The 25,927-nt window shown below is 42.3% G+C and overlaps 1 protein-coding gene and 1 long non-coding RNA gene across 10 annotated transcripts in view; both read left to right on the top strand.

The window, feature by feature from the left end:
- The window catches only part of adgrb1a (adhesion G protein-coupled receptor B1a), a 161,866-nt gene that overhangs the window by 59,213 nt on the left and 76,726 nt on the right, over positions 1 to 25,927 (top strand). For 7 of the 9 annotated variants that reach the window (XM_034874744.1, XM_034874742.1, XM_034874738.1 and 4 more), the window contains exons 3-7: positions 21,261 to 21,419; positions 22,207 to 22,311; positions 23,863 to 24,030; positions 24,440 to 24,604; positions 25,583 to 25,747. In XM_034874744.1, coding sequence (XP_034730635.1) covers positions 21,261 to 21,419; positions 22,207 to 22,311; positions 23,863 to 24,030; positions 24,440 to 24,604; positions 25,583 to 25,747 — 762 coding nt within the window. The remainder of the gene's footprint in view (positions 1 to 21,260; positions 21,420 to 22,206; positions 22,312 to 23,862; positions 24,031 to 24,439; positions 24,605 to 25,582; positions 25,748 to 25,927) is intronic. The other 2 variants (XM_034874737.1, XM_034874743.1) reach the window with 2 other exon arrangements.
- Positions 2,815 to 6,757, top strand: LOC117946532. Its single transcript, XR_004657045.1, has 3 exons — positions 2,815 to 2,954; positions 3,339 to 3,346; positions 6,744 to 6,757. It is a non-coding gene; the product is annotated as an uncharacterized LOC117946532 (long non-coding RNA).

Here is a 25,927-nt window from a genome sequence, read left to right as displayed (position 1 = left end):
TGTGTGTGTGTGTGTGTGTGTGTGTGTGTGTGTGTGTGTGTGTGTGTGTGTGTGTGTGCGTGTGTGTGCGTGTGCGTGCGTTGTTGCATCTGCGTGCCTTTGTGTCCTTGTTAAGAGCAGGCGGTGGCTCTGCGGGATGGCTGTAAAGGCTGCTCTCCTTGGCGGTATCACCTGGAATGACACCCAGAGGTGACACACTGTCAGAACACACACCCACACACAACATAGGACACACACAGACACACACACACAATAAGCTAGCAGATCTTGGCCAAAGCCTGCCAGGTCCAAGAAAAGAACTCATTAGTGCAGATATGTTCGATGTGCTCTTCTAAAAAACACACACAGACACACACACACACACACACACACAGAAAATATACAGACACATCCATCAGACCTTTTTTTCCTGAACTTTCTATGTGAATGGATCACCGTCTAAAGCTAAAGTCCACCTTCAGTCCCATTAACATGTCAAAATGAACAGCTTTCAGCTACAGCTAAAAAGACGTGAAAGGCTGAAGACATGAAAAGGGGGGAATGACATGCAGCAAAGGAGCATTGAGGAGTAATACCTTATCTGTGGCCATCCGCTCTACCAACTGAGCTATCCAGGTGTCTGGCCAAAATTGACTTTAATCAGATTTATTTACTTAAAACATCAGCAGATGTGTTTATTGAACACAGACTGAAGCAAATCTTTATTTTACATCAGTCATGCATTTTTACCACCAGCCCCCATACAACCAATATAATGACTGCACAGACGTTAGCTTTGATTGATAGTATAAAATGTATGTTTCAGTGACACGCGGGACAAGAACGGGACATGTGCCCCTGTCCCTTGGGTGAAAGTCCTGTGTTGTTGACACATCCACCCCCCCCAACCCACCTCCTTATGCTGATTTGGGGTCTTTCCTACTACTCTCTACCGTTGTCTCTGCCCGGTGCGTTCCATACAGACGCTAAAGGGGGATTGTTGCGTATCTGGCGCTGAGAGAAACTAACCGAGTGTCAGGATATTATAAGTTGGGAGTGGGGACAGGTTGGGCCATCTGAAACTCCCATGACCATTATTTTTACATCAAACCCAGCCATGCCTCTGTAATACCAGTCACACTTAATTACAAATTAAATGAGAACAATATGAGCAAAAGCAGCGCGTGTAATCTCAACTCTCTCTGTGAAATACAATGAGTTTATAGGCAACTTCTCAGGAGCTGCTCCTCATTTCTTATCCATTTCATAGTTTAGATTGATTTATTTACACTCATTTATTTCTCATCAAAGAATCACAACATGATTAGTTTGTGCTTTTCCACAGTTTCTCATTCATGAGCTAGATATACTTCTTCTCTTTTCATTGCTTTCATATCCGCTAAAGATTATATTGCTCAATTTAATCTCAAATGAAAATACAATTAATTATTTTTTAGGCATTCCAAAGAACACATTCTATTATTGCAGCTCAGACACCCAGAGGCTCGACTGAGTAAATGTTTTCAGTCTGTTTCAGCTAAATCAAATCAAATCAAATTCTCTCTCCTCCCGAATCTCTTCTCTCAGCGTAGTGTGTCAGAAAGATCACTGATGAATTATCTCCAGCCGTGGTGTTTGCACTGTGTTGTGTTAATGCTTCTGCTTTCAATTTAGAAGACACTTTGGGTTTTTAATGCTTTGATAGTTGGATTGTTGAAGGTTAAAAACCATCCTGGGAGAAAATCCATCATCTGTGCTTAGTTTGACTCAGCAGAGGAGGTCAGGGAGAGGAGGGTGAATTATGAGCTGAAGACATGACGCATCTTAAGGCAAACAGCCACCAATCATACTAAAAGTCTGTTATAGTTTAAGGAGAGCCTAAATTCCCACTTTTATCACGTTACGGCTCAAGATTTAGAGTAACCTTAGCCTCCCTAAATAAAGTGTGCTTCTAATACTCCAAAGATGTAAAACCAATGACTCCCAAAACGACAACCGTGAGTGTTGTATAATAGGGCGTAGCACGGCTGCGTGATATAACATAACAACATATTAGCACAGGTATATTTAAGCGGTTGCTGGCCAATCGAAGGGTTGGTGGTTCGATCCCTGGCCCTACAGTCCCATGTCCCTTTGGGCAAGATACTGAACCCCGAGTCGCCCCCAGTGCTGCGCCATTAGGGTTGTAAATGTGTGTGAGTGTTTATCTGAATGGCAAGTGTGTAGATGTGTGTAAGTGTTTTAACTGCAGCCTTGGCCACAGTGTATGAATGTGTGTGAATGGTTCCTGTACTATGTTAAAGTACTTTGAGTAGTTGTTAAGACTAGAATAGCGCTATATAAGAACAGACCATTTACATTTATTTAAGTACTCATTTTCAACATTTCCCATCAGAGAAAATCATATTTTGCTCTTTGGGATTTCCTTAGTCATTGCAGCTCATGGTTCTGTCGTCTGAAGCCCAAATCTTAAGTGTTGATTTCCTGCCACAAAACTGGCAAAGATGATGCTGTGCTTGCTTTCATTTTCTATTTCGTAGCATCTTAGTTCAGCCACTGAAAAAAGATAACGCTATATTTGAAGAAGGAAAACTGAAATCGAATACAAACACTCAAAATGCCATGTTAGATTTGCTCAGTCGCCTGAGCTTTTCCACCAAAGTTTTTCTTTCTTCCAATCATTGCTCTATCTCATGCAGAAATTATCTCACTGCAGTCAGAGCACTTTTGCCTTAAACTCAATGCAAACCCTTTTGTCAGCTTTAAGCCTACTCAAAGTAGAAATTAGTGTACCTGTGTTGCAGTGGAGCAGCCACACCCGTCCCGCAGAATGTGTTCTGGTATTTAGCATTTCAAGCATTTACAGCAGGTAACGTTACACAGGAGGAGCACAAACCCTGCCCCATGTATTCTCATCTCTAGTCACATGCCGGGATTCTGTACAGCGATGCCCGCGCGCGCGCACACACACACACGTACACACACACACACACACACACACACACACATACATAGCTGGGCACAGCGGTGTGTGTGGACAACGTGCAGTACATTACTTGGAATGATACAGAGATAATTACCAACGGCCGCTGGTGCAGATCAACTAATGCTAGGCTTGTTGATGTAAGTAGGCTACAATAAAGGATTTGTGCGTAATAAGTCAATACTTCAATGCCCACTCACCTGTCTACAGGTATAAACATGTGGGGAGTTATGTTTCAATCTGTTCTGTCTGGGCAGTCCACTCTTGTCCATCACGCTGTTTTACACAAACACAGCTCACCTTGTTTCATTGCAAATGAGGCATTGTCCTACAGGACGGACGCCGAGCCTGCTCATCAGTCCATTCATCATTAAAGCTGAGCTGGTCCACGTCAACTTTTCTCTTCAACCTCTTTGACAGTGCCATTTTTACCTGACAACAGGCCTTTCTTTCTGCAAGCATCTTCCACCAATCAGGACGCTGCGTACTGCAACCATGTTTCAGTAATCACAGATTTTAACCATCACTCCTCAGTGAACTGCCTCCTAGTCTGAGGTCTTTTTTTCTAGTTAAAGGTTCCATGACATGTTGCTCCTTATACTGTATCTGAAGTCTCTTTATATAGACCTTAGTGGTCCCTAATACTGTATCTGAAGTCTCTTTATATATACCTTAGTGGTCCCTAATACTGTATCTGACGTCTCTTTATATAGACCTTAGTGGTCCCTAATACTGTATCTGAAGTCTCTTTTATATAGACCTTAGTGGTCCCCTAATACTGTATCTGAAGTCTCTTTTATATAGACCTTAGTGGTCCCTAATACTGTATCTGAAGTCTCTTTATATAGACCTTAGTGGTCCCTAATACTGTATCTGAAGTCTCTTTATATAGACCTTAGTGGTCCCTAATACTGTATCTGAATAGGTGTATTATGTATAAATAGGTTTTATTTTATTTGTTTGAAAGTCTGGCCCCCGGAGTGTCTGCTTAGACCGATTCTGGCCCTTGGAAAAATGTAGTCAAGGGGCCCCTGCACTAGAGCCTTAAGTGTCAGAAGGCGGCAAACTTGTTAATAATAATAATAATTAATAATAATGATATTTAAAGGCGCCTTTCTCTGCACTTAAGGACGCCGTACAGGGTATTCATAGAATAACAACAGCAAAAAATACCATACAACAAAAACAACAGAAAAGGCAGAGCAATAGACATTCAAGTTCATCTGTTTACTGTTTTTGGTCTTTAATAACAGACATAGGCCTGGCTGCTCTTAATGCTAAATAATGGTTAATGACAGACACACAAACACGGGGGTTCAGCCAGTTGCTTCTACATTCAACCATGAGTACGCCAGGCACAAAACAGGTCAATAAGCATTAAAAGCCTCGTGTGTTTCTGAAAGATTCCCCCTAATATCCTCATTTCATACATTTTGAAAGCTTATGTTCAGTGCCATCACAGGTTCGGCTTTGGTACGTCTTGGCAGGAGAATTGTTGCGGATATTAAATAAACAATGTTCTGCATGCAGAGGATTTGTAGCTTCGCATTGGTGTCAGGATCTGAGGTGTGAGGTCTAGTCAAATATTTCTTTAACAACCGTCCAATTATGAAATAAAAAGACTCACATAAATAAGGATTGAGTGTTTCTAGCTTTTTGTCGCCACTTTAGGGTATAGTAGGCTGTTTATTGTGCTATTCTATTCAACACTGCAAAAACAGCTTCAAGCCCATTCCCACCTAGTGAATATGTAAAGCTTTCCAAACAGGTTCTATTTTTCTATGGGTTCAGTAAAATCCTATTGAATCTCATTACTTTATGCACTTCTTTTCCTCAAAAAGGAAGTAGTGCATTTGTTGAGGACTATTTTCAGCCGCAGATGAATATTTAGGGCATCAGACTTGTAACCATTATAGCTTTTTTTGATCGTTTCAGATATAAGGAAATGAGCATTAAAGCGCCCATATTATGCTCATTTTCAGGTTCATGATTGTATTTTGAGGCTGTAATAAAAACACAATAATTCCATTGTACCGCACATTGCTGTTTTCACCCTGTGTGTTTAGGTCTCTGTTTTAGCTACAGAGTGAGATATCTCACTTCAATACTATCTTTTGCAGAGTTGCACATGCTCAGTAGCTCGGTAAGATCCCATCAGCTAGATAACTCTTTCTCCAGCTTTGGTCAGTCCAAGGAAGGATCAGCTGGGAGACTTCTTCTAGACCAGGGCCACTTGTGGAATACCTGCAGAACAGGGACAGGAAGTAGTTTTTTTGGAGATTATGGTCAACTAGTGGCAGTTGTAGCAGTGTTTAACATTTGAGAACAAGCTAACATGCTAGCACTAGCATGCTACGGTTAGCCACCTCGTCTCGGCAAGTGACTTAAAAAGCCGGTCAGATGTTGAACAGCTCACCCGGAGACTGAAGACAGAGGACATTCAGAAACCGGATCTCGCTCAAAACAGCATGAATGGTTTCTTTCCAAGTGTGTATGCAGAGACACAAAATAACCCCAAATCCCATAAAAAAATGTGTTTTTTTCATAATATGGGCATTTTATTGTGCTGCTACAACAGCTCCCACTCTTCTGCTCTCAGGCGTCCCACCAGATGTTGAACCTGGCTGCAGGGATTTGCTCCCATTCAGCCACAATAGCATTAGTGACAACACTGATGTTGGGTGATAAGGTCTGGCCCACAGTCAGTGTTGCAGTTCAACAGTAAACATAGCCACATAGGTGGAAGCTCACAATAGTCTTAAATACTAATCTTACCAGTCTTAAAGACTTTTGTTGTTCACATACAAGTGATGTAAGATAACTTGTGTTCTCCCATTTTTCTTATGGATCAACAGAGTGGTTCAGAATTGTGCTATAAGTCAATTTGTAACAGCTTAATTTGCCTTGTTATCAAAATCACTCCTAGCTGCCTCAGTGTATTTATACACGTTGTGTTCTTTATTAAGTCGTGGCTGTTTTATCTTTAGCAAGATGTTGTTTTGGCTCATAAACGGTCCAACCGCTCTGTTCAATCATTTGTTTGGGTCTCCCACTGTACTACCACTACTGATACTGCCAAATCTTTTTCTGTTATTTTCTGCTGATTTGAGACCGCATGACGGGATTTCACAGTATCTGGATGATAGTGGCCCACAAAAGGTGCAGAACCAGCACATTCTCACTCCCATTGCGTCAAAAAGTGCTTGGTCAGGTGTATTTGGTATTGGTTATTGACATAAAAAGTCTCCTTTAGCGTCATATTAAGACACACTTGGTCGGGACTCTTGCCAACACTTTTACATGCTCTGGTGCGAGACGTACGTTTAACCGAGAGGCAGCACAAGAACAAGACAGTTAGGTCTAGAGAAAATTGGGGTTGTTACAAAATGTACAGTCTCAAATCATGGGAGCCATTATACGTTTGGCCATGTACACTGGAATGTGTAAAGAACATGGAACTACGTAAAACTAATTTTGTCAAGACGGTTGTTAATAGATCTTCCCACGAAGGTGGAGGCGGGAGCTGAAACCTTCCTTCGGCACATCTATAGCTGTATGTCCATCACCTGCAGTGACCTGCGAGGCTCTTCCTTCATGGCCCACCAGGATGAACCCCCAGCAGCCCCCTGCCACCTCCTCATCCATCTCTCTCTCCGTTTCTTTCGATCTGTGTCTCCGTCTCTGAGTCACAATGCAGTCACATCCCACACTGTGTGGGGAGACAAGGGCTTCTGATGTATGAGTGTTATAAAGCGTGGGAAGAGAAAACCGCATTGCTCAGAGATCTGTGTGTGTGTGTGTGTGTGTGTGTGTGTGTGTGTGTGTGTGTGTGTGTGTGTGTGTGTGTGTGTGTGTGTGTGTGTGTGTGTGTGTGTGTGTGTGTGTGTGTGTGTGTGCGCACGCACGAGCACTTGCATCTGTATATGTGCCAGTGGATCTGAGGCTTACAGGTTAGCGATCCCTGGACACCTCTGAATATATTTCATATACTGTTGCATGCCATATGGGTTTTAAATGGAGCCGTTAAATGCGCTCCCAAAGTAACTCTGAGAAACACTGAGAAGAAAAACAATGACGCATTCATCATCTATGGAGTGAAGGAAAAAGCTGCCAAGAGTAAAGGACACACCAGGGCACAGCGGGGGCGATTTTTTTGGTCTTAATAGCCATGTGCGGAAAGGTTGAGGGGGTTGGGAAGTCCAAGGATGAAATAGGCAGGGAGGCTCTGGCAGTCCCCATAGGAACCCTTCCGCCTGATGCCCAGTGGGTTTCTGGGAGGGAGACAATCATCAAAAACATCTAGCTGTTGAAAAAGCACTTCAGCTCTCAGAAGCACTTTACCTTCAGTGGAAATTAACGAAGACACAAAAACCTGTTTCTGTATTTATTGTCTATTTCAGATTACTGGTTAATATGTGTGTTAATGTATGCACCATTCATCAAGGCACATTCCACATAAGGGTAACTTATTGTGCCAATAAACCCTTTTCTGATTCTAACTTCCAAAATAATTACAACAAAGTTGTATGACAAGTGAAAAGCACGTGGAGTTGAGCATCCGTATGCCCAATTGCAGTCTGGGTACAGAGGCTTTATCATAAGTTGTCTTCACTAAAGATGGATGTGTGTTGAGAAGGACAAAAACCAGTTAAAAGCCTTATTTCTGGGAGCTGTCAGTCAGACTGGAGAAAAAGAAAGAAAAGCATCTGATCCTTTTGAGGAAAGACCTTATGGGCCTTTTCTTATCGTTCCCTCTGAAACGGGGCATTCATCTTTGGAATTGAAATGTCTGGTTGGCTGACCTGCAACTGAAACCAAACAGCAACCCCATAGTATGTATTTATAGACAATGGGTTTGGGCAGAGTGTTTTCAGTGGCGGTGCTGCTGTGGAAGGTGAGGGGTGTAATGGTGTGTCTCTCCACAGCTGATAGCGTTAAAGAGATGACACAGATTTACGCTGATTCAACAATCTGCTGCAGTTATTTGGATTAACAGTCCGATTGGTTTAAGAGTGGATCACAATTGATAGCATAGGGTTTGACCTCAAGAATATTACTTGTGTTTTAATTAGGAATGTTATTTTAGATTCTTTTTCTGACTGATCCTTGTTAACCCATCATTAGTCTACATCAACGATGTTTCATTTCTGGGATAGTTGAGGTTCCGCTGGAATTGTCGCCAGATGTCTCTCATTTCGGCTGCATGTCAGTCCCCTTTCTCTTTCTTTGTGTTGGCATTCTAACCTCTGAGTGGTGGATTTCTGAGGACTATGGTTAACCCTTTTTTTTGTTTTTCAGGGTCCAACATGGACAAATATGTGACATTTTTGTCCCTTTTCAGATTTAAAGAAAAAGGTTTTTACCAACACCACCTTACTGCCACTAGTTTTCTCAGTACTTTTTGGAATTCATGGTCAATAACCCTCAGTTACATAACATTATACCTAATATTTGAGTAAAAAAGCAGAAATTATAAATTATTTTTATTAATAGTTGGAATGTACAGGAATGAAAGTGATCAATTTTATTTGTATTGAGCGTTGGAAGGAATCCAATCCATTTTTTGTGCTAGTATGGTTAAAAAGAAACTCATATTTCAGATATAGGCATTTTTTAAAGGGTCAGATTTGACCCTAAGACAACTGGAGGGTAACTGCTCCTCAGATCTCTGCAGGGTAAATCCAGACAGCTAGCTAGACTATCTGTCCAATCTGAGGACTACGGTTACCTGGTCCTCAGATCTCTGCAGGGTAAATCCAGACAGCTAGCTAGACTATCTGTCCAATCTGAGGACTATGGTTACCTGGTCCTCAGATCTCTGCAGGGTAAATCCAGACAGCCAGCTAGACTATCTGTCCAATCTGAGGACTATGGTTACCTGGTCCTCAGATCTCTGCAGGTTAAATCCAGACAGCTAGCTAGACTATCTGTCCAATCTGAGGACTATGGTTACCTGGTCCTCAGATCTCTGCAGGTGTAAGCCGGATAGCTAGCTAGACTATCTGTCCGATCAGCCCAGCGCTGTGGAGGAAGGTCTGGTAATGTGAGACTAGCCATTAACAGAGACAAGGCCACACAGACCCAGTTCACCTGTCCAGGACGCATGGACATACTTTCCGCGTTCAGACAACTGCGACTTGCACGGAACCATGCCGCCACAATGTTCCATGCTTGCAGACTTGCACCACATTTCCTGGACCCACTTGCGTGTATGTGTGACCGGTACGACTCTGCAGCCGTCCACGGAGCACATGTCCAAGCCTGTCTCCACTGCATCAACCTGAGAGGTGTGTGTCTGCCTGGCATACTCTGTGTGTATGGCGACTGCTTGTACCCGCCGGTTCTCCTTGCTATAGTGACTTAACCACTCAGACACTTAGCAGACTTTATTGTCATTCAACTGCACATTCAAAATAGAGAAGCAGTATAAATATTAGTATGTGCAATATAAAATCAAAAATTATTATATGATGATTATGACTAGTGCAAATACCAGTAGCGGCAGGATGTAGCGCAGTGAAAACAGTGAAACAAACAATATAAATTTAAACCAAACATGCATCTATACCATATACATTTACATCTCTAGTTTTAATAAAGCTGCTCTCTGACACACACTTCAATGAAATGTGCTGGCAGTTTGACATGTGGGAACACGTGAATGCTGTCATGACAAACACCGCGGCAGGACAAGGTTGGTTTGCACAGAACACCATATATATATATATATATATATATATATATATATATATATATGCTGGCCTTTTAGCCCCATAATGAGAGCCTACAATTCCAGTATTGCAAAGTTTACTTGGTAAATACTTTCAGGGTATCCAAGGCTTATCATCAAGCATTTTAAGTAGATCCTAGCAAATTATTTCATGCTGGATTGTGAATGAACCCAGAGCCAGACCCTGTTTTTACCTCTTTTGTTATTTTGTTAGGCTTTACTTAAAGCATGTAAGAACATAGAAGTCACATGTCACACCCTAGTGTGTTGTTGATTTGTATTATATAGCAGCAGAGCTCTACATTCTAATCTAACAGATGACATGACACTTGTGAAGTGATCCACTAATGAGTTGAGATGCAGCCTGTTGCTGAGCACGGTTCTACTTTCTTTATGTACTTGCTTCCCGACTCCTCGCAGTGCCATCTCTCCATCTCTCCACTGGCATCTCCATCTCTCCATCTGTGTACCAGGTGCCAAATAATATGTAGTCTTGCATTGCCAGAGCTTCCTTCACAGTGCTGTGGAGCAGGGTCCCGTATTCCATTTCTGAAAAGGGCTTCTACGTGTTGATATTCGGTCAATGGTCCTCCCTGATTTCCCTGTGTTCTGATATTATTTGAAGATGTTGGACCAGAAAGATGTTTCATGTGTGGTGGGAGGACTGTGTGTAAAAACCTGCAAAGAAAGCTGCCTCCTCATGCCTGAAGGAACTGTTAACCCAACAAAAAGAATTTCAGCTTTCAATGGAGCAATTCCGTGTCCCATGATGCTCCATATGTGGATTCACAAACGGACAAGAATGAAAGAGTGGAGGAAACAGGGTGAGAACCTGACATCCTTTTATATGTTGTCTGGAGCATTTTGAAGCTCTTTTTTTTCATAATTCTGTCAATCGCTACTATTGCAAATAATAACATCATACTCAATAAGTTAGTTTCACAAAGTAAAACAAGTCAAGGAACACGGCAATCATGACAAGACAGACCATAGAGAATGAGTTCAACTATGACCTCATAGTCTGTCTGAACCACATTATAGGTGTGCTCATGTTAGATTTATTTATAAAAATAAAGTTAGAGAATAAAAATTAGAAATTTTCCGATACAAGTATCGGAAAAGCCTCTGTCACTGCCTAAAATGCTGGTATTGGAGACTACTAGAGTTTATGCACCAATCCAATTCTACCTAATTTATCCCCAAAGCAAATCTCCTTTAATGTAGCATAGTATTTGAGCCGGGTACAGAGCACCGCCGGCTGCTGGACGTTTTCAGAGGACATTATGTTTAAGATGAGGCGACAAAATGTGGCGACCACAGCTACGTTAAGTTACCAAAACGACTAGTTAAGTCTAGATAAAATGTCGTGGTTTGGACTAAAACCACTCCCAACCCACTCCCATTCTTGTTCCTGTGTCTTATGACCCGCATCTCCCCAATCACCCCCTACAATCTTCACTGGGGTCTTATACAGCAGCAGGGCTGTGGTGCATACAGCGAAACGTGAGGAAATCACCCCAGAGGTTTTAGCCTGTCCCAAAGGACCACCGTCTAACATGATAATAATTGAGAAAAAATACAGTAGCAATCCAAATCTCAAGTGTGTATTTCGGCATTTTACCCAGCATCACATGAACTTGAATAGGAGCACTGATATTCAGTTTTACTGTCCAGAGTTGTCCATTGTCCATTTTTACAGTAGTATTGAAATATGAATATATATATATATATATATATTTTTTTAGCAGTGTGATTAATTGGGGCTTCATTTACTCAAGAACAATAAACATTTTGTTATTGCCTTTACTTGCATTTGGAAGGTTGGGGGTATGATCCCTGGCCCTGCAGTCCCATGTCAAAGTGTCCTTGCGCAAGACACTGAATCCCGAGCTAACCCTGAATGGTTCCTGAAAAATCTCCAAAAGGCATCAAATGACAGATTAGACATTTGTCTAATATGTCACCAAAAGTGAGATTTTATTTTCATCATTTACACTTTCAAAATAACAGAAAACAAAAAATGGTATCTTTAAAAGTTTGGGCACCCTGCAGAGTTAAACGTCTTTACGAGTATCTCTTTATAGTGGTTTGGTGTACCAACTCCCATGTCTCCAGGTCTTTCTGGATGGGTCGTGTAGTCAAACGTGGGTCTGGACTTGCTTTTCTCCCAATCCTGCGAGCTGTTCTGTCTGATATTTTTCTTGGTCTTCCAGATCTTTAACTTCCACTGTTCCTGATGACGGCCATTTCTTAATTACATTCCCAACAGAGGATATTGGGATCTGAAAACCCTTTGCTATCTTCTTCTAGCCTTCTCCTGCCTTTTGAGAGTCAACTAATTACAACAACTGCTTAGAAGAAGCCATGATGCTGATTGTTGGGGGGGGGGGCTGGTAAGATCAGTCTGGGCAATAAAAAAAACTTAAGATTGACATCACCTGGTCTTTCCAGACAATGATTGAGAACAATCCATGAGGCTGTCAGTTGTCAGCTTTCTAAAGTGAGGGTGCATGCTAGAACCTCGGCAGGGTGCCCAAACCTTTGCAGACGCCATTTTTTAGTTTTCTGTTATTTTGAAAGTGTAAATGATGGAAATAAAATTTAACTTTTTGTGACATATATGAATGTCTAGCCTGTAATTTGATGCCTTTTGGAGATTTTTCCATCTTTTCTCGGCTTCTTTATGCACATTAATACATTTTTTACCTGGGGTTCCCAAACATTTGAGCCCCACTGCATGTTAAAGAGATTTGACTAGTTGTTAAGACAAAGATTTACAATATACCATTTATGTTTTCTAGGTGATGTTGTGTATCTATGTGGCAGAAATAAACCACACTAAAAAAGAGAAATATTAAGGCAGGTGTAACAGACAAAGGCAGAATGGTTGGTGTGATATGTGGATGACTGCTTGCTGAATGTCAGCGATGACGCAAAGGGGGGCGGGGGGGGTGGGGCGCTGATTGGGTGCTCGGTGGCAGGTTCATCCACAGGTTAAGCTTCCCGCTCTGCAGGAAGAGACTGATCGATGCAGTTTTTTATGTCTCTCTTTATTTTGTTTACCTAGAAGTCAAAGTAGAAACTGCAGAAAGCACGTTGGACCTCTCAGAAACACAATTCACATGCAATAAAAAGACAATTAGTCATTTATTTATTTAATATCTTTTTATGCATGCAAGCATTGTAATGGTGTAGAATTGTAACATTCTGTTCAGTTTGGTATAAGCCTGTTTTCCCCCTCTTTTCATTCCCCCCCTACTGTTATCCGTCCGAACATTTTCCCCCTCTTTCTGTTCCTGTCTCCCTTCATCTCCCTCTGTCCCCAACGACCCCCCCCCCCCCCCCCCCCCCCCCCCCCCCCCCCCCCCCCCCCCCCCCCCCCCCCCCCCCCCCGCGCTCTCTCCTTTCACTGCCTGTTATCTCCACCGTGCAGTTGACTGCTTCTGTCCTCTGGGTGTCAGCACTCGCCTTATCCTTCATTCAGCCGTGCAGCTTTGTGTGGACTAATCACCCCATTTTCTGCCCGCATTTCATGTTTTCCTGATCATTTTCCTCAGTCCTCTTGCCTCTGTCTTTATTTCATTTTCCTCACCCTTGTCTGCCCCCTCCCCAGCTGCCTGCTTGTTTCAACAATGGGTGTCATCTTCAAACTCATATTTCAATCCTCCTTTCTTCACACACACACACACCCACACACAAACATAGCTTTTATATATAGGGTTGCTGCAGATTTATTGATTGAGGTGAGTGTGCGTAGGTGTGTGTGTGCGCGTGTGTGTGTGTGTGTGTTTTTGTGTGCGTGTGATTCCGTGGGTTGTTGTGTGTTAGTGGCAGCAATTGATGATTTCAAAGCTGCCGAAACTGGAGCTGTAACAGGAGATGCCCGTCCACTCATCCCACCGCTACAAAAAGGAGGTGAAGGTGACTTTCAGGAAGTTCATCACACACACACAGACACACACACACACACAAACAAACACACACCCAGAGTGGGGCAATATGAAGAAAATCAAATATGGTATTTTTGACCAAATACATGGATGTCAATATTGCAGCAATATTGTAGTGTTGACCATTGGTGCTTTCACAAAATATTTACGAGAGCTGAGTTAAATAATCAGTGACTGGACACAATGACTAAGTGGGTAAAGGTAAATAATGGAACAGTTACAACAGTCTGGTTAGTTCAGGAAATGACATCACGTTACTGTAATGCAGCCTTTAAAACCAGGAAAAGACAACAATTATGTCATTTCAAGATATAACAATGTAAGACAATATCTATACTCATATGTCAATGTTGATATAACTTCCCTAACATACACATACACACACATAGTTCCATGTAATCCTCATTAATGGGTATGTATGGTATTGCCATCTGGTTGCGTAACAACTTGGGACGTGACAGTTAGGTTTAGTGGTCTTAACGGGTAAAAAACAAAAGGTGACCATCCAGCAATGACGACGCCAAAACCTCTAGTTAGGATTAGAAAAAAAAGATTGCGGTTTGGATTAAAACACCGGCCCCCTTAATTTGCACTCCTGGGTCACAAACACGCTTTTCCTTGGTGAAAGTCTGGTGTTTTTCCCCGGGACCCCAAGTCTGCTCCCCGGCGTGAAAGCTGTGTGTTTCATGGACCCACCCATCCAGCTGACCTCCTTGGTCAGGTGCCTTTGACGTTTGTCACTGACGCTAAAAGTCTCCTTTAGCGCCATATTTAGACGTGCTTGGTCCGGACTCTTGGCGTCACTTTTTGATGCTCTGGGTCCAGACGTATGTTTAACTGCTAAGGACACAATAACTGGACAGTTAGGTTTAGGAAAAGATGTTGGGGGAGTTACAAAATGTACGTTTTTAGTGACACATTGGACAAGAACGGGACATCAATCCTGGTATACTGGGTAAAAATCCTTTTGTTTTTTGTTATATAGACCTCAGTGGTCCCCTAATACTGTATCTGAAGTCTCTTTCCCAAAATTCAGACTTGATGCAGAATTCCAGCCACTAGAGCCAGTCCCACAATAAGCTTTCCTTAGTGTGTGCCGTTTCTGAGTCTAGAGTTTTTGACGGAGAGAGGCGGGGCAAGGTGGAGGGTGGGGGTGTGGCCTTGACCAACTGCCGCTTTGCTTGTTTTAAAGTCGTAAGGTCTCTCTCTCTCTGTCTTTCTCATGGGCGTGCCAAAATCTCTAGGCGGGCAAAGCAGAGAAAGTGGAGGTAACTCAAGATTCCAGATCAGCCCATGTGAGCTTTCATTTTCTCAGAGCAGGATACCCAGGGCTTCTTTTACACCTATTGCCATTTCTAGCCAGGGGGGGCCCTAGGCAGACTGGGGGAACGCATATTGACGTTAAAAAAAAAGTCATGAAGTGAAATTTTCATGCCATGGGACCTTTAATACTACGTTATCTTCCAGCGCCGCGGTGGAGCTGCTGCTCTGCCCGGGTTGGTAGCCTACATGCATGCCCTCGGTGAACCGCAAAGCCTTGCAATGCACACGCAAAGGATTTGAAAGGAGAATGCGTGTGTGTTTGGAAGAGAGATGAAGGTCAAAGTAAAGCCGGGGGTTCGGTAGGCAAAGCAGGAAGGATGGGTGTTAGGATTATTCAGGTGACTTGGACTCAGGGTGCCACCAGGGGTGTTCTGACTAAAGGCCCCCTCTGAATTATTGAGAACATAATGTAATGTCCTTGCAGAGGGAGAAAGACAGACAACACTGCGTTATCCCCCCACCCCCCTGCATCTGATTATTGGGCAGAAAAGAAAAGGAAAAAAAAAGTTCTTAGTCTTTTTTTTCTGCAGAAGAACAAATCTTATCTATAAATGGACCCCACCCCCTTTTTCTTTCACCTTGCCACAGCCTTTATTTGACAGAAGGAGCCTCTGTCCTTTGCTCCAAACAGCACTTAATCTTCCTGTGTATCCATAAAGCATATTTGGTCACAATAAAGCCAGAATGCTGGGAGAGAAGCTGAAGGTTATTCTGCTGCATCAGGCTCACTTTAGTCCCCAAAAACACAGGAATTTGTCAAATTGACTTTCCTCCCATATCTGTGATACTCAGTTCACAAATGTAATGTCATTGTTTTTAAAGGCTTAGTAATTTCTTTAAACAGCTAATCAATGTGTTTTTTATCAAACAAAGGAGGAAAAATTGCATTTTTGGGGAACTATTTTCAGCAGCGGATGTATCTTGGGGGGTTGGGACAGCAGGGAAGTATGTGTGGGATTAACTTTAAAAAACTAACTAACTAAATTGGGCTTGTAGAACAAAGAAACTAGCTCGTAAGAGTAGTTACAGTAGCGTTTTACACACACACACACACGCACGTACAATACTTTAGTACTATCGATGGCTTTGGTCTGATAATGAGATTTGTTGACAATAAAGGACAAGAATATTATGGAACATCACCAGACCCCCTCCCCCCCAACTGAAACCACACACATTCAACCAGACAGCATGCGGTGTGAGCTCACAGGTTAAATGGAGATCTCTCCGTTCTGTTTTCTTTTCAATAACTTAAAAAAAGGCATCTTCCTTCAGCCATTACTAATAAAGTATGCACGTCATTGCATGACGGTGACCACTGGTAGCCATGGAAATGACATTATGCTCCTGTGACACACAAAGGCAGCACTCTGTCGCCTCGCAGTCTGCCATGCTTGTCACTTACTGTAACAAATATGTGCACTAGAAATGATGTCCCTACATAGCATAATTAATCCCCCATTGATCTGCACTTCAGTCCAGATCAAAGCCCTCTAAATTTCATTAATTCCATCATAACGTGAAAATGTTCAACAGAACAGCCAATCAACAATGACACACCACTGATTTAGCTACAGTGGATATAAAAAGTCTACACACCTGTTAACAATGGCAGGTTTTTGTGAAATAAAAAAAATGAGACCAAGATAAATCATGTCAGAACTTTTTCCACCTTTAATGTGACCTGTAATCTACAATTAAATTGAAAAACAAAAGAAATCTTTGAGGAGGGAGAATATAATGTATGATAACCTGGTTGCATAAGTGTGCACACCCTTAAACTAATACTTTGTTAAAGTACCTTTTGATTTTATTACACCACTGTCTTTTTGGGTCGGAGTCTATTAGCATGGCACATCTTAACGTGGCAATATTTGCCCACTCTTCCTTGCAAAAGTACTCCTAATCTTATATGTCATATTGCGAGGACATCTCCTGTGCACCCCCCTCTTAAGTTCCCCCCACAGATGTTCAATTGGATTCAGGTCTGGGCTCTGGCTGGGCCATTCTAGAACCTTCATCTTCTCTTGGTGAAGCAATGCTTTTGTGGATTTGGATGTGTGCTTGGGTGGTTGTCATGCTCAAAGGTGAACTTCCTCAGTTTAGCAGTGTTGTTTTTGCTTTAAACATATCTTTTCGAATTATGGCCAAAACGTTCAATCTTGGCTTCATCAAACCAGAACACATTTTCCCCACATGGGAGACCTTCAGCCAGGCTTGGATGTTTTTCTTTGTAAGAAAAGGCTTCTGTCTGGCCCCCCCTACCCCAAAGCCCATTCATATGAAGAAAACAGGAGATTGTTGTCACATGTAGCACACAGCCAGTATGCTCCTTTAATGTTGCTCTAGGCCTCTTGGACGCCTCCCTGAGCAGCTTTCTTCTCGTCTTTTCACCAGTTTTGGAAGGACACCCAGTTCTTGGTAATGTCTCTGTTGTGCCATATTTTCTCCACTTGATGACTGTCTTCACTGTGTTCCATGGTATATTTAATGCTTTGGAAATTCTTTTGTACCCGTCTCCTGACTGATATCTTTCAACAATGAGATCCCTCTGATGGTTTGGAAGTTGTCTGCGGACCATGGCTTTTGCTCTGAGATGCAACTAAGAAAATGTCAGAAAAATCCTCCTGGAACAGCTGAACTTTATTTGTTATTTTTTAAGAGTGAGACATGCAATAATACAGTCAAAGATATGACTTTTCCAAAATGAAAAATAATGTCAATGAACTGCACACATCTGGCCCTCTTCCAGTGTGGCCCTTAGTGAAATTAATTACATTACCAAGTATTTAAAGTTTGTCTGGAAGGAGCATGGTTTATCCCCCGGGGGGCACGAATGTGCTCAGGAAATTTGATTGAAACATGTCTATTGGACTAAGAGATGATAAAGTCAGGATTACTTTTACTGTCTTTCATAAAAGAATATAATCTTGGTTATTAAGAATTGCTGCCCAAAAGTACATGCATGTAACAAAAACCTCACTTAATAAAAAGTCAATAAAAGTTCCTGTACCAGCTTAAACAGATTAAATTATTCACAAAAGACACAACGGGTCTTAAGAACTTCAAGCATTCTAACATGCAATGTTTTGTAACATTGTGCCATTTACCAGAATTAGCCTATTTTAATTAGCATTACCTGAAACTTGTGGGTCATCTGTTACATCCTTGTCGGATGCAGGATGACTATGCCTACTTCTATTAATCTGAATCTATAACTCATTTTGGATTCTATTTTACCTTTTCTTGTTCGTGATAACCAGGGCTGTTTGAAAATTAAGAGACAAGTGATTGTGAATAGATGCAGTCGAGGTTTGTCTTGAAAAATCAATACAGTGCAACAAGAAACATATTAAACCATCTCACTGACTCTCTGGATTTAATTGGGGTCAGGGGTCAACACCTAAATAGGACTCATTTGCAAGGGTCAATTATTTACAAAGACACCTACTGTTTTTACAGTAGCAGTCCTTTACGGACTCTTCCCCCAAAGGAGTCGAGGTGGACATAACCAAATCTGAGCCTTGGTGCAGAATCCCAGCCACTAGAATCAGTCCCACAATGAGCTTTCCTTAGTATGTGCCATTTCTAAGTCTGTAGCTTTTGTTTTACACCTATTGTCATTTCTAGCCACTGGGGGACAATATGCAGGCTGGGGGAACTCATATGAATTAAAGGGACGTTTTCATGTCATGGGACCTTTAAACATAAAGCTACAAAGGAAAGCTTTATATACATTTGTAATGTACAAACGTGTATACAAGTTGGGAATAAAATATGTACAAGTAGTTGAATAGTATTTATAAAGATGTAAGTTAAATCTATGTCTGTGCAAGTTGTACTTTGTGACAGCATTGTGACGTCTATGAGCCTTATCGAACACTGATGACGTGTTAAAGAGGGTTGTTGCCTGTGGTAGGAGTGTGCCAGATGCCAGGTTTAACACAGCAATATCCATCAGTTGATTCAGACTGTTTGCACTGATAGAGGGAATGACCACTGGTCCAATGGGTTGCTGTTGTATGTGTTGTTTTTGGGGGTGGTTGGTCTTCCAGTGGATAATAGGGTCAATTTCTGCCTACACCGGGCTGATTATGCACTGATTGAGTGTGGTCACAGAAACATGAGCAAATCCACCTTCACAGCCAGCAGTAAACACTTGGGCCGCACTCGGCCAGTCTGCTGACAACAAAGAGATATTGCCTGTGATCACTTGGGCCTGCTAATATCCTTTATGAAGGCTAATGAAATAATAATTTCAACTTTGTTCACTGGAATCTGTCTCTTTTAATCCATAAAGTTTGACTCATCACACGTGACATGGTAAGAACACACAGCTTTGGAGGAATTTGTGTGTATATGTGTTCATAATTTGACTGAATCAAGTGCCCTCCACAGTGCCCCCCCCCCATCCCGTCCCTGAGCCCAAATTAAAGTGACTTGCGAGTAATTACGAACGTGTGTCTGGATGTTTGCCAACTTCATGTTCTATTCATGCAGATTAATACATATTTGTGGTTGCCTGTGGGGGCTGAAAGGCATCTGTCTTTAGCATTAAACATTCATGAGTAAGCAGGACAAAGAGAGAGAGAGCCTTTTAGAGTAGCTTTTTACCCGCTCCTCTTCCTATCTGCACGCATCTTAATGGAGCGCATTAAATCAGAATGGCCAAACAGGGAATATCCCAGTGACAATGGCATTTATCACTCCTCTGTTTTAAAGGGAGCATCTCCCCTCTGATTACCTTTCAGTGTTACATACCATCAGTATGTGTTGCTTAATGAAGGAATTGTGTTTCAGGTTAATCAAGTCTGCTTAATGATCTGCATTAGCTTGTTTTCTACTGCCATGTATACACTTTTATACATGCACATAAAACTTAGCCCAAATAGTAAGGACATTTGTGTTTGGTAGATTATTTCTCTGTGATAACAGTGCCATATGGCAATACGTCTTGTACCATTGGAAAGCCGTTTTAGTACCCATTTGTAAGGAACATGCATTTGTGAGATGAGCAACAGAGCTGAGTATGTGTGTTGCACCCATAAAACAAATGCCAAATCTTCTCTCCCAATGCCAAACAACCTTACTTTGCGGTCTCTATTGACTCTCGTTTTGGGCTTCTGGTACCCCCAAGTGCTGCCACTCAGGTGCCTGATGGCAAATCCCACATACTCAGCTCTGCTGCTCATCCCACAAATGTATGTTCCTTACAAGTGGGGCAATTTAACAGGCTTTCCAACGGTTTAAGATTACCAAAAAGGAATGTTACCACAGAGAAATAATCTACCAAACACAAACTCCCATACTTGTTGTGTTAAGTTTACATCTTCAAGTTCAGCTGCCAGCAACATATACAAAATAAAATAGTTTAGTCATGTATTTGAATAAACCCAAAAATAAAATAACAGGATTTTTATTTGAATCCCAGCTTAAACAAATAGAAAAAGTAAGTCTAAACTGAGTCCAAATAAACCCTATTTAACGTTTAAGAGTTTGAGTGGAAGTCAATAGTGAAAGTACAGTGGGAGGTTAGTGAAACAAGACATGACAACAATTGCACTGGACCATATTTGATGATTTAAAAGAAAAAGATACTTCAATGAGCCACATATTAGGGGTGTAATGATTTTAAATTAAACAAATGTTTAAAATTAGCTTTTGATTTAAACTATCAAAAAATCAAAAGCAGGATCTGTGGTTCCTTCAGTATTTGTTTGTCTTCATGTTCCTCATCAAATCACCTCATCAAACTATTACTGCATGCAATAGCCTCCTCAATTTTGAGAAACTCAAGCTGATGCTGTCTAGTCATTCACACTGCTGCAAAAAAGGTTTAAAATCCAAAATTGAATCAACTTGTGATCTTAAATTAAAATCGTGAGTTTCTAGAATCGTGACACCACTGTGTTATTTTGATCTTTTCAGAGAGAATCATCACTGCGTAATTTACTAATGTATTAAAATTTGTTATTACTCCTTGTATACTTATGCCTGTTTAAATAATGGAACAATAATGTTAGGTAAATATACCTAACTGTGTATAAGTGTGACCCAAATGTTCCTAGGGGGTAGAAGCATGATTTCAGGACTAAGAAAGACAAATATGTATTTGTGTTCACATACACCCTGGTCTTTCACCAGACTCTGATGAAATTGTTAACCTCTTTGGTCTCCTGACCTGTTGAGACGCTCAGTAAAGGCGTTCGCCTCTCTGATCAAGGGTTGACAAATAAAATGTAACACAGTGCTATATAAAGGACCACTGTTTGTGTGTGTGTGTGTGTGTTTCCAGGTGGCTGGAGTGTGTGGGGTCAGTGGGCACAGTGCAGCAGCGAGTGCGGCGGCGGGGTTCAAACCCGGACTCGGACCTGTCAGTCACCTCCGGAGGAGTCGTACCTGTGTGAGGGTGTGGTGGAGGAGGGCCGGCCGTGTAACTCCCAGACCTGCACCGGTGAGCTGCTCGCTATCTGTGTGCGCTTGTACTCCTGTTTCTATACATCCGTGTCTGTCAGTGAGTGACCTTTTATGCTTTGTGGCTGTTTATGAACGCCAGGTGTGTGCAAATGTGTTTAAAACTATTTATTATATTTAGTTTTTCATCTATTAAGTTCATGTTTTTCATTCGCTTGCGTATGCATCCTCTATAAGTCAGTGTTTTGACTTAAGGAGTGCATGTTGGAAAGGGGACTTTGATCGATGAGAAAAAATAATGACATGGTCAACCGTTTCTCAAGACCATGCATGCACAGTATGTCAAAATCATTACATTCACAAATGGATAAAATGTCACAGAAAATCAACATCGGAGCACTATTATGTAGACACTGTGTACCAAAACAAAGTGCTTTTACTGAGTTGTTCTCCTGCTTAAAGCTTTCTTCATTCCTACAGAACTAGCACTATGTTTCTGTTTGACAAATAGCTCAGCAGATTGTCGTCACTCTAGATGTGTTTATGGGTTTTTATTCCAGTTAGTCATGCTATCAGAGACATTTAAAGACTCAGATAAACATTAAACACAACACAACAGCTGAAATCATACAACAAAAATTAGCACTTCACACATTTACACCACATTTACACCAACAGCACAACAAAAGTCCCAAGTTTGGCTGATGCTGTTCTGGGTGACCAATCACGTCACGGTTGTGTCCCAAATATAAGCCGTTGATGAAGGACCTCTGGTTGCTAACCCCCCGCCCCCTCCTCCCCCCTGGCCTTGCCTCACCCCCCTTTAGGCAAAGGTCGCCATCTCTCTCGCAGCCAATCGCTTCGCTCGGTGGACAGCCGCAAGCGTGATGACGTAGACAAGCCCCGCAGCGGACAGCAGAGCCCTCAGACAGGTAAGACAACGGGACGCAGAGGGATCCCATGCATCAGTCACTGTGGCAGCTTGGGTGACCACCACACTTGTACAATATATACATAATGACGACCAAAAAACAAGGGAGTTGCACTCACTTTTAATGAACACATCAATCAAAATCTCCCCAGGTAGTGCCTCGTCCGCAATGGACTAATTCCAACATGGACCCTGACTGAACATAGTGAAATTGTATTTTTATGTAAGGTCATAAGAGTACATTGTGCCCTGTCTGTAAAACACTATAATAAATGGAGTCCTCCCTCTCTGTTAAAGTGATACTCCACCCAAAATCAGGAGTGGCAAGCACTCAATCCTCTGTGGTCTAAATTGAATGGTTCAAGAAATTGGGACGTATGCTGAGTCTAAGATGGATGCTTGATTTTTTCCATGAGTTATATACCCGTTTCATGGCTGCGTGAAACTAACTATGTAGTGAAAATTAGGTGTTTAGCCTAGCTTAGCATAATAACAGGAAGACAGATTTGTCCAAATTACACCTACCAACACCTCTAAATGCCCATTATCTTTTGGACATTGTTTACCTTTATTTGATTGGACAGCTGAAGACAGAAAGGGGGGGGGGGGGGGGAACAAACTCAATCACGGTGAGCTACCGGGGCGTCACATAAAGGAAGGAGTGGCTTCTATGGATGCTCATCCACAAAAACCATTTCACGTTGTCACTATTTGAATCCATTATAACTAATATGAAAATAATGTGCCTATACTCAATGCTCTTTGGAGAGAAGTACAGACCTTTCAAGGCTACATGTGTGCAGGTTTGATACAAAGACAAACATTTTGTGTGAAGTATCACTTTAATTCGCCAATCGATTCCCCACTTCCTGTTTAGTTCTTTTCTCCTTGCTTCCCCAGCTGTGACTGCCCAATTTTCCCTAATTGGTCAACAGACCCATCGATTCGGTAGTCATGTCCCTTAAAAAGATGCCAGACATATCCTAAGCCAGTGGCATACACTTCCCCTTGAAGTTAATGCAAAGGATATGACATCAGAGCCCCACAGATAAAGTAGGACAAGCAGCACAGAAGCTGGGGTCCATTTCAGGGGCCACCTCCTATGACAGGTGTAGTGTAGGAAGGTGGACAGAAATTAGATGGGCCGCACCCGCAGCCCCTTTCCAAATGAGATTGTCTTCAAAGGATAAAGGGCTTCTGGAAAGCTCCTATCAATGTCTTTTCAGTTGGCCAGCGTGCAGAGGTTTGGTATACTGAGGCCATCAAGGACCAGTCATGTCATGTCTCCAATAAAAAGGCCTCTTATCAGCCACATATGGAGGAACCTTTGGAAAGCGACAGCCTGTTCCACCTTTTGGAACTATTAGCCCTATAAAGGAGGTGGCCACTGAAATGTGGCACAGCTAAAGTCTATCCTTTATCACTCCACAACCCTTCCTCTTTTGGCCTCAGAGGCTACATCCTGCATGATAATTAGTTATGGCCCTGTCTTTTCCTTTCCCTCTTTTTTCTCCCTCTGTCCTCCTTTCCTTTACCCACCCTACCTCCTCAGTAGACTCAGCTTCAGGTGATGAGTGGTCAGCGTGGAATGTGTGTTCTGCCACGTGTGGGGAGGGCTGGCAGGTTCGCACTCGTTTGTGTGTGTCCTCCTCCTACAGCACCCAGTGTAGTGGGCCACTGCGCGAGCAGAGACCTTGCAACAACTCTGCTGTTTGTCCAGGTAAGCCCCCCCCCCATACCTTCCACCACTGCCACCTTCTTGCGCTCGCCCAGTCCTCTCCTGGACCCTGCCTCACCCATACAAGACCCACTCCCCTCAGCTGTTGCCCCAGGGTTGATTTCTACCCCCACCTTGCCTGCAGTTTAGAATGACTCCCACTACAGAAGCAGAGATCCCACGGTGCTCTCAGGCTCTCCTACATGCAGAAGGCAGGGAGACTCCTCAACTCAGAAAGCGATACTATCCCAGGACCATGGATCGGCATGGATGATTCCAGTATAGCTAAACAGCAGAGTAATTTATAATAGTTAAAAAAGCTAAGTGTCTCAGTTACGTTCTCTTGTGTTGTTTCGGTGTATTAAAATGGAAAGTCCGTCTATAAATCATACCATAACTGCTCTGATTGCAGTGAACGCCACTTGGGACGAGTGGTCGCCGTGGAGTTTGTGTTCATCGACCTGTGGCCGAGGCTACAGGTCCAGAACGCGAACCTGCTCCCCCCCACAGTTTGGGGGGCATCCCTGTGATGGCCCAGAGAAACAGACCAAATTCTGCAATATCGCTGTCTGTCCAGGTAAGGAACACAATCAATTATTAATTTTTTATTATTAATATATAATTGAACTATAGATAAAAAATAGCCTAAGTCACAAAATGGATCAAAGTGGCCCCACGGGTGCACATGACCTATCTACCTGTATCAAAGAGGGTCTGACTGTGTGCATTCCAACATCTATGACTGTGGGAACTGTATGCACAGACACATAATGCAGAAAAGACTAATCCATGATTGGATCCAACCTATTACACCCATCACTACTTATGCCTTTTTCATAGGTGTACAGCCTCGGCCGATGATCAGATCGTACGATGAAGGTATGAAGGTTTGGTTGGTTTTTCCCACGCCAGTATTAAAGTGAATTTAACCAACTGATCTAAGATATTCTAAAAAAAATAGTATCTAGAATCTGCGTCCTACCTTTCTTATGAAGCGGTAATCTATATCAACAACGTTTTACTTCCTGGATTGCTACTTTGCTGCAGAAAATTCCGCTGGATTTCACTCTTTTCGGCCAGATGTCCGTTACACTTCCTCTTCCTTTGTGTTGCCGTTCTAAACTCCGGTGGATTTATGAAGACTATGGTTAACTGCTCCTCAGACCTCTGCAGGTCTGAGGCTTCATGCCTGGTCTTTGTCTTCATACAAAGTATGAAGGCCCAGTTAACCTTTAAAGCTAGTCCATGTATTTTAATACATTTGTCCTAAAAAATACACACAGTACATGAAGTAAATCAACACATGTATTTCTACTCTGTATTACAAATACACAAAGAATATGCGGTTTGATATGTCTAAGAGGAAATATTCAGCAGTGAACACTGAGTGATGGAAAGTCTCCACATGAAATGCAACTGTATTCCTAAATTAGTTTTGGATTAGTATATATACTCCAATCAATCCAATTGATTGTGCTCCAAATCAGGGAGAGTGACCTTTTCCGTGTAATGGGTTCTCTGTTTGACTGCTGTTGGTGACCCTCGATGTTTTCAGTGGACGGAGTGTGGAACGAGTGGTCCAACTGGAGCTCCTGTTCGACCTCCTGCTCCAATGGGACCATGCAGAGAATTAGGGAGTGTAACGGCCCCTCGTACGGAGGCTCTGAGTGCAGGGGAGAATGGCTGGAGACGGTTGACTGCTTCCTTGGGGACTGCCCAGGTACGTAAGAGACAGGGCCACGGCCAGATCAAGCTGTACTCCAAAAATGTATGTCCTGCTCTTTGACAACATGTTTACTGGAAGTTACTGTACCATATTGTTTTATTTATTAATCCTTTATTTAACCAGGAAGTCCCATTGAGATTCAGAATCTCTTTTACAAGAGAGACCTGGCCAAGG

Source organism: Etheostoma cragini, chromosome 6 (assembly GCF_013103735.1).
Source record: "Etheostoma cragini isolate CJK2018 chromosome 6, CSU_Ecrag_1.0, whole genome shotgun sequence".
Classification (NCBI taxonomy): domain Eukaryota; kingdom Metazoa; phylum Chordata; class Actinopteri; order Perciformes; family Percidae; genus Etheostoma; species Etheostoma cragini.
This window is presented reverse-complemented; position numbering and strand designations above follow the sequence as displayed.